Here is a 9,170-nt window from a genome sequence, read left to right on the forward strand (position 1 = left end):
TATCCCCTGTGTGCCTTGTCGACTCAGTTTTACTGTGCACTACAATAAATTTTACTGCGAAATCTTATTGTAATGCACAGTAAAATTTGCCTAAATGCTATATTGTCCCATAATTAACATAATTTGCAGGGTAAATTAAAAAAAAAAATTCTCTCCGTGTAGTACTCGATAAAAAACATAAAAAAAATTAATCAGAATTATTCGGTGCTAATGTTGGATGTGAAATTGGCACCCCCATTTTTCAAAAAGTGTTTTTGTTATTATAATGGACAGAATTATTTCTGAAAACTATCAAGAACTCTTCCTTTACGTTTGAGTGCCAACTTCACACATCCGTAACAATAACGTCTAGTATTAGATAGAATGGAATATTATTAAATAGATATCAACCAAGCATATAATCTGAGATCAATCAAAGAATTTATAATTTAACGATCGACTATTCATCAATAATGGATCAGTAGTTTATTCCAATAAAAATTTAGGATTTTAATTTTAACTATAAATGTGCAAGATATAATGTAAGGGATATAGATAATAATGATAATTGATATTATATATATATTAGATGTTAGATATAATATAGCTGCGTTCGCTTTCGCGCTTACGGCGCTCGCAACATCATTTCATCCTTGTTGTTTATCAAACAAGGACAAATGATGCTTTTAAGCGCTGTAAGCGTCAAACCGAACGCAGCGTACAGATGATAATAAATGCGTGAGCTTTGAAGGCGGGCAGACTCACCAATCCGTATCCCTCCAGAGAAGATGCCAGCTCTTAATTTCAAGAGTCGCAGTTAATTTCAGCCACGAGGCAGCACGCCGGTACACGCATGCGAAGGGTCTCAGCTCTCAGGTCTTCCTACTGCGTAGTCATGACTCATGAATCTGCGTGGTCACAAAATATATGGCGTCCCTTCGAGAAATAATATTCGACGCGTGAGCATAGCTGCAAATAGTTTTAGTTGTAAGAATATACCGATCACAATCGAATATAAGAATATTCGACTGCAATTGGTTTACAACTACTTACAATTACTTACAACAACGTTTACATAATTGTAGACCAGGCTAAAAACTCGTCTCGCGGGCCTCGCGTCCCCGGCGAATTTTGAACGCGTCGCGTCGCGTCGCGTCCGCGTATGCCGAGCAAAGTTTCACGGTGAAACCGTGCTAAAGCCGATTCCGCTTGTGATTAAGGTCTTCGAAATCGGATCGGAAGAATTTAACGCGTAGATACTATACAAATATTCTCAATGCTCACGCAATTGTGACCGGGCTGAACGCTCACGAAGGCCGCGAGAATCGCCAAGACGCGCGTAGTGCGGCAGAGACGCCATTGCGAAAAGACGTGTGCAACGTGAATGTAGTCGCGCGTCGCGGGGCCCAGTATCGCCGCACGTCGTACCAATTATTGAGGCGTGCCGATTGGCTGCGGAATAGTTTCCTAATTGTCCGCGCGAGCACTTTCTTCTTGATCGCGATAGCCAGTCGATAACCTCAATTGATATCCTGGAAGGTGTCAGTCATGACGCAGGTATTGCAATCCGTTTTGCAGGGCTGCGTTCAGAAACTTCGCCTAGGTATCTAGATATCATTTTATCCTTGTTTACCATTCGGTGAATAACAAGGATAACATGATATGTCATGAATTCCTGAACGCAGCCCAGGGGAGGCATGTAAAAGTGACAGAGTGGAAGTTGAGAAGGTGACAGATACTTACGTGCCTTTCCGAAGGCACTTACTGCGACCATCGCACCCCAAAAGTTATATTTCGTTGACATATACGAATCAGTGCATACGCAGGTTAGATCCTGCAACAGGTGATGTGAACAGAGTGCGCATAGGTAAAATTTCATATACTCTACGAGCTTTCCTGTGTTTCGCTGAGTTTATAGCAAATTTCTAAGTCCTCACGATCACAGGACTGTTGGAGTTGTTGTACCCCGTTGGATGACACGACTGACCAGTTTGTAGCAGGTGCGGCGAAAGATGCAGTTCTCGTTCACGTAGGACGCGGATGTGACGATGAATTGGAGAACGTCACAGTGTTGTGTGTCGCGAACGACTCTTCTCAATCTGACACAAGGATCAATGACGGCAAGGTAGACTCAACCGAAAGATTTTAGCTCGGTAAACTGAAAATATCGCACGATTAACACAAATTAATGTGATTTGTTGATATTTTCTTTGGATATTAATTTGAGACGTTCTCCTGATTCATTGAACATACTATGAATAAGTTTAGCAGCTCAAACATATATGTAGTATAAATACATAAAGAAAATGTATATGTAGGAAAAAATATTTATGAAAATTATTGGAATTTTCTAAATCCATGAAAATGTTTTATCTACAGGTCGTTCACGTGGATCCGAGAACAGGAAAGATGTTAAGCAAAGTTAAAATTTCAGCTGAAAACGTAACCAGTGCCACGTTCGGCGGTCCGCTTCTTGGATACTTTGTACGTGATCACGTCGGGCTTCAGTTTAATAATAACGAGGTTTCGATATTCAACAAAAACCAAAATGATTATATTTCACTGAAAAATATATTTTTATACAAAACAGTAGTCAATTTCTCTAGATAGGCAGCTGCTAATGATTATCTCAAATTGATTTGTTTTAACGACCTTCTATGATAATCTCTCTGCCATCCGGCAACAAGTTACAAAATTTGATTTACCATTGATTCAACTCTCTGTTATTCAGCGAGCAACGTCTGCTTTTACAGAGTTAAACGGTTTTTCCAACATTATTCCATCGGATCGGAGGTACGGCGGACACGTTGATAGTACACATACATGTGTATGGGTATGCGGCGAACCAGGGTTTCTCAGTGTCCCCAGAGAGTGATCGAGTGGATTGCCTTGACGCGCGCAACTCTCCACGCCTGAAAGTCACCTCCAAACTTCCCTCCTCTGATTTTCCATCTCTCTCTCCCTCTGTTTCCCCCTCCTCCCTCTCTCTCTTTCTCCTGCTCCTTCAAAACGGTCGGTTCTTCTTCACATCCTTCTTTCTCCTTCTCTCTCCCAACCTTTGTCTTTCCACGCGTCCACTCCCGAGAGCAAGGAACGCTCTCGGACAGGAAGATAAGTGATCGTCGAAATTGCTCGGCTTGGCAAGAAGCTACCACGTGGTCTCGGAAAGAAGTGTCGTCCACGTCCTTCGCTGTCACGATGGTACATTTTCAGCTACCTGCGAGAGTGCAGAACACCGTAGGGCGTCCAATGGTACCCATAGATATCCAATAGTATAATTTGATTTTCTGTTTGTTAATATATTAACATGTCAATAATAATCGTAATGATATAAAATTATTATTTACATAAATGATTATTGAAAAATAAACTATACGAACTGGTGTAAAAACTAAATTGTGCAAGGAAGCTTCTTTTTCTTTCCAAATAGATTCTTTAACAGATTCTAACTTCGTTTATAAAATGGAATAATTTCATAACGAAAGAAAAAAAGTGTATGTGTATGACTTTATTTTTCTTTTATTTTCATTAAAAGAGATCTAAAAGAATAAGAACTCCAAAACATCAAAATGGAATCTATAAACATTAGTATATTTGGACGTTTATTTTATGTTGATTATATTAGAGATAGAAGAATTTTTATTTTTCTTCGTATGTTATATGTATATACGATGTAAATATTTGAAACCAAAAAATCAATATCGGTTCCGAAATTCTCGTACTTACTCCAACTTTTTGCCACTGAAATTTATATCGCGAATTGATTATTTATTTTCAATGTCGCATGTGTATCGAGCCTAACGACATGACGAGACTCAATAAGGTAAATCATAAAAGAAGAAAAAAAAAATATATATATATATGTGAAAAATATATATATATATATGTGAATGAATTCCTTGAATTGGCTGTGAGATGAGAATGGAGGAACCACATTTGCATTTCCCACGGGAGACGACAAAGTGAAAAACGCTAACAGCGGCAATATATTCTTCGCACGGCTTATCGCGATATGTTGAAACGTGAAAGGTTGTTTGATAACACACACACATACACATATATACATACAGATGGCTACAAAAATTAAATATATATTTACATAAAAATTAAAATTATGCATACTTGCAGAAATTGACATATTGGGCAGACAAAATATTTCCAGCTCTCGTTATAATACTGCCGTATAACAGTAAATTTCTAATTTTCAACAGAATTCTTATATTTTATGTAGGAAATAAAAAAGTTTACGATTACTGTGATAACTTAGGAAAGGCAATTTATACGACTGAATAGAAATAAGATGTCTTATAATATATGTATTTGTAGAAAGATCTGTAGAATGAATACATTGTGGATCTATGGAAACAACATATTCTTAAAACTTTATAATTATTTGGAAACGATTAAGCGCGTGTATCATCGCAGGACAAACGGAATTTACATTGTGCCGACTTTATATCGTTTTAATCAATTATATTACAATGAGAGTTGCATCTTACTATAATTTGTAAACAGATACGGAATTAACAGGTATACATATATGGGCACAAAAATTGTGGAACAAATAAGTTTCATTAAAATGATCCTACATCAAACTTGCTATGCTGCAATCTGCGAAATAATATAATAAACTCTAGATTTTTAACGAAATTTTAAAAGCGATTCCAGTGACTAATAGAAAAATGAGTAAAAATTAAAACTCTTAATCTCTTTCAATAATTAATATAATATTTAGAACGCGACAACAGGTAGTTGCCTAAGAGATTTCAATTAAAAAATAAAATAGATCTCTCATAAGATTGTGGAGCAATAAGGTTGTTAATGATTCCACATCAAATTTACCATGTCTGCAAACGAAACTCTAGATTTTTTTACGAAATTTTAAAGGCGGTTCCGGTGACTTAATAAAAAAAATTAATAAGAATTAAAATCTCTTTCAATAATTTATATATTTATAACGCGACAACAGGTAATTGCCTAGAAAGAGATTTCAATTAAAAAATAAAATAAACCTCTCAATAAGAACGCTTCACTTATCAATCTAACGAATATTTGCTTCTCTTACCTATTCACAAAGGTTTCGTCAGGTACGAGTGTGTCTCAGGCCTCTCCTGAACTTTGCCTGTTGTACTTTGACGTTAAACCTTAATGTTCTTTCGCTTAATTAATTTATTAAATCGAAGGTCTACCGCACCGTAATATGTAATGTAATGGGGATCGTAGATGTTATATATACAATTTTATGTCATGTATAAATAAATACGCATATCAATCGCTCAGACGAATCTCTACGTTTAGCAATCTCAAAATTGTGAAACACAAAACATGTTACTACGTTGCATCGTAAACTTAGGTATGTATTTCGAAAAATTCGATGCAGTATTTACTAAAACAAACTTGATTATCATATACACAGTTAGATACATCGTATTACACCATACGCTTTTGGAAACGTCGTTAACCTGGGAACTGAAACTGAAAAGCATTGCCTGGGAAGCCGTCTTGGAACTGAAATTGGAAGCCTCCATCTTGACAAAAGAAGTGGAACATTGCGTTCGGATCCATATCTGGAAAAAAGAGATGAGAAGATATACAAATATATAATGAAACAGTAAAAATGCATAAAGGACTTTCGGTTGGATAGCGTTGACGTGCGGATGTATGTTCGTAGGAAAGGTACAATTTAACAAGAAATTCGATGTAAGACACGGAAAGTACAAGGCAGATAAGAAAGGGGGAGAGCAGAGTTCAAGAGAGTGAAGGGGAGAGGAGAAAAGATAGAAGAGGTGAAAGAAAGAAAAGAGCATTGATAATCTATGCTTTTAAAAGATCTGCCGCAGTAGTGATAATGATCGGAATATGACTGAAATAACCGAACTGCCATTTCCACTAATCGGTTAATAGTTACAATTTGATAAGAGCAAAAAAACAAATAGCAGCTATAGTACCGCCACCTCTCTAAACAAAACAAAACAAAAAATAGATTCCACCAACCTTGGAAACCACCTTCGTTGTCATCTATATCATGACCGCGATCGTAACGAGATCGTTTCTTAGGATCCGAGAGAATCCCATAAGCTTCTCCGACTTCCTTAAATTTCTTCTCTTGTTCTCTTTTCTCCCCTTCACTGGCATTAGCATGACGATCTATAAAGTATAATACAAAATTACGTTTATAATATTTATTTTTCAACAAAGTTATATTTATTTTTTACCTGGGTGATGATCCAGAGCACGTTTCCTATAAGCCTTTTTGATATCTTCGGTAGATGCATTTTTATCGATACCCAAAATCTTATAATAGTCTTTCCTCTTGGATTTCCTCAACAGCTGTTTAGCTTTTCCGAGTAATCGTTTTGTTTCTGAGAAAATTATTGAACACATCAAGTTACGATCAGTAATAATATTCTATGCTATTGTACGTTAAAATTGATAAGCAGCGATTCATACCGCGATTAGTCTTATCCATTTTAGACGCTTTTTCGAGATCACGTACCGCCTCTTCAAATTCTTCGAGTTCCATATAAATACTCGCTCTTTTCAAAAGAGCTTTTAGATAATTTTCATTGAGCTTTAAAGCTTCCGTGCATTCCGCTACAGATTCATTCAACTTCCCTAACTAAAACGAGCAATGATAAATATTTATCAATTTTGAAAGAAAATACAATGTAATTACCTTGGCTGCAGCTGTTGCTTTATTAAAATGTAATTTAGCATTAGTCATAATATTGTGTGGGTCAATGGTTAAGGCTTCATTATAAAGATCATAAGCCTCTTGATATTGATCTCTTTTAAATGCTGCATTACCCTCCTCTTTTTTCTTCTTTAATAATTTTGCTCTCTATGATATGAAAAGTATATGAAATTACCTCATCAAAATTATTTAAGATGAAAATTAGGAAAAAATATTCTTGTATATATGTAATCTTTTTACTTTGTATATTTCTAATGCTTTGGCATGATCTGGCGCAAGTCGCAGTACTTGTTGGAAATGTGAAAAAGCTCTGTCGATATCATCTTGAAAATACAAGCACATACCACGGATGTATAATGCTTCCGCGTTCTGTTTGTCGATGTGTAAAGCATCACTGAAACAAAATTAAAAAATATAGATATAGATTAAAAAATATAGATGATACTGATATGAACTAGTATTATGAATATTCTTGATCTAGCAAGGTAATTTACTTTGCAATTTCTTGGGCTTCTTGGTATCTCCCTAAAAGCGCTAGACACTCTGCTTTGGTCAGCTTAAAACGTATCCCAGATGTGCTTATGTCGCAACAACGATCCATGCAATATACAACCTACGGGACACGAAAAATTCAAACATTATTTAACTGATCAGACCATTAATCGATGTAAAAAGATTATCGGAACGAAACTTTTTACCTTGCGATAATCCTTAGCATTGTAGGCAACATCAGCAGCCTCAAGGAACTTTCTTAGATATGCTATGTCTTTTTGTTCTGCAGCTATTGATTCGTTATTGGGATCGAATTCCAGTAATTTTTTTAATGCAGTTTCAGCTTCTAGAATGTCTCCCAAAATCAAGTAACACTTGATCAATCTTACATAAGCCTGGAAAATATAGACAAAAAGTAAATTTACTAACTCGCTATGATATGATTAACAGATAGAAGATCAGACGTCAACGTACTTTAGAAAACGTTGGTTCCAACTCGATACATTTTTTAGCATCCGCCATTGCATCTCGATACTGTCGAAGCATCATGTAACACGCCGCTCGATTGCCATAGTAGACCGATATGTCGGGACATAATGCTGAAATATTTTGAATTCGTTAGTCATTTATAAATATAATTCCAAAAATAGCTCAATATTGTTAGAAAAATTAGTCTTTCTCCATTTGACATATTGATTGTCGAATACGAGTTAACTCATAGTTAGTAATCTGTATAGATGGGTGTCAGATATTCCAGATTCAATTTTATGGAGAAAAAAATAAAATTTTATAGCAAATTTGAGATAAAATTAAATGATTAGGTAACATATAGTGAAATAACATGCTGGTATAAAAATAGCAATCGGGAACAAAATAACCTATTTGTACCTTACGCTTATGGCAATCAACGTGCTAAAACAAAAACAGTAAATACTTACATAATACAGCAAAAATACTTACCAACAACTTCATTGTAAACGACCAACGCTTTCTTGTACTCTTTTTGTGAATAATACTGATTGGCAGCTTTCTTTTTCAATTCTGCCATACTGTAAATATTATATATATATATAAAAAAAATAACATTAATCTGTATTACTAATGTAAACAAATGTTACGAAAGTCTGATACATAGAGTGTATATAAATATACTCCGAAAAAAATAAACGAAACACAATATACCTATGCATTTATATACAAATTAAACGATTCTTTCGTTCAACCTCGTCATTCTCATGAATCTTAATGCTATCCACTCAATACATTTATTCCATTGAATACCTACTATGTAAAAGACAAGGCATGACAAAAACAGGTGGGCATTCAAATGTTTTACGTATTCGAAGGTAATTAATTACAGAAAGTCTCTGAGACGCGAGTGGGACGTAGAGGATGTTCGTGAGCGAGCTTCCTGGTTCTACCTGGGTCCACATGACGCGAGCACGTAGACGTAGGTCGGGCTATGTACAGGGGAAAGTGCGACGCGTTTTTTTTTTCTTTTACGGAGTTTATTTTTCTAAAGGGACAACTCACTCTCTGGCACTCTTCGCTGTTTCCGCAACGTTATCCGCTGGGTCTGGTGCAACATTGTTCGGCTGATCGGACGACGCCATGGCCGTGGTTCCTTGATAGACGGGATAGATGGACCGACGTTGGGGTGTGCACCGTGAAAACACGCGAGGTATCCCCTGCCCTCGTGTTTTGCGGTGTCGAGCCGTAGACGAGGCAACCGGAAGGACTCGCGAACGGCTACGACAAACGATACGCACCGCGTCGTAACAAATACACGCAAACCAACGTGTTTCCTCCTTGCTCCTCCTTTCCGCTTCACGCGACACGCACGCTTCACGCGCCAATCATCACGGCGTACCACGGACGTAACGAGAAGGAGATCGTATCTGACGTATTTTATGGTGAGTACGCATTAACCGCCAATCAGAGGCTGCCTGAAATCCTAAAGGCTGCCACACACACACACACGCACCACACACACACATCTTTCATC

At 36.7% G+C, this 9,170-nt stretch overlaps 2 protein-coding genes and 1 long non-coding RNA gene across 4 annotated transcripts in view; 1 reads left to right on the forward strand and 2 right to left on the reverse strand.

The window, feature by feature from the left end:
- The window catches only part of LOC105448967, a 101,891-nt gene extending 100,530 nt beyond the window's left edge, over nt 1–1,361 (reverse strand). For both annotated transcript variants that reach the window (XR_974293.1, XR_974294.1), the window contains exons 1-2: nt 1,043–1,361; nt 745–915 (exon numbers count right to left, since the gene is read on the reverse strand). This is a non-coding gene — a long non-coding RNA (uncharacterized LOC105448967). The remainder of the gene's footprint in view (nt 1–744; nt 916–1,042) is intronic.
- Nucleotides 1,362–1,527: 166 nt separating this feature from the next.
- Nucleotides 1,528–3,797, forward strand: LOC105449114. The gene is made up of 3 exons (XM_011688114.1): nt 1,528–1,536; nt 1,898–2,104; nt 2,359–3,797. Exons 1-3 carry the CDS (start codon nt 1,528–1,530, stop codon nt 2,587–2,589), a joined length of 447 nt encoding a protein of 148 aa, XP_011686416.1. The 3' UTR covers nt 2,590–3,797.
- Nucleotides 3,798–4,277: 480 nt separating this feature from the next.
- LOC105448968 (dnaJ homolog subfamily C member 7) lies at nt 4,278–9,052 on the reverse strand. The gene is made up of 11 exons (XM_011687873.1): nt 8,699–9,052; nt 8,126–8,214; nt 7,640–7,764; nt 7,372–7,560; nt 7,168–7,286; nt 6,914–7,067; nt 6,656–6,820; nt 6,430–6,598; nt 6,195–6,341; nt 5,974–6,126; nt 4,278–5,546 (listed from the first exon to the last, which is right to left on the reverse strand). Exons 1-11 carry the CDS (start codon nt 8,776–8,778, stop codon nt 5,437–5,439), a joined length of 1,500 nt encoding a protein of 499 aa, XP_011686175.1. The 5' UTR covers nt 8,779–9,052; the 3' UTR covers nt 4,278–5,436.
- Between the last annotated feature and the right edge of the window lie 118 nt (nt 9,053–9,170).

Source organism: Wasmannia auropunctata, unplaced genomic scaffold (assembly GCF_000956235.1).
Source record: "Wasmannia auropunctata unplaced genomic scaffold, wasmannia.A_1.0 LD336078.1, whole genome shotgun sequence".
NCBI classification, from domain to species: domain Eukaryota; kingdom Metazoa; phylum Arthropoda; class Insecta; order Hymenoptera; family Formicidae; genus Wasmannia; species Wasmannia auropunctata.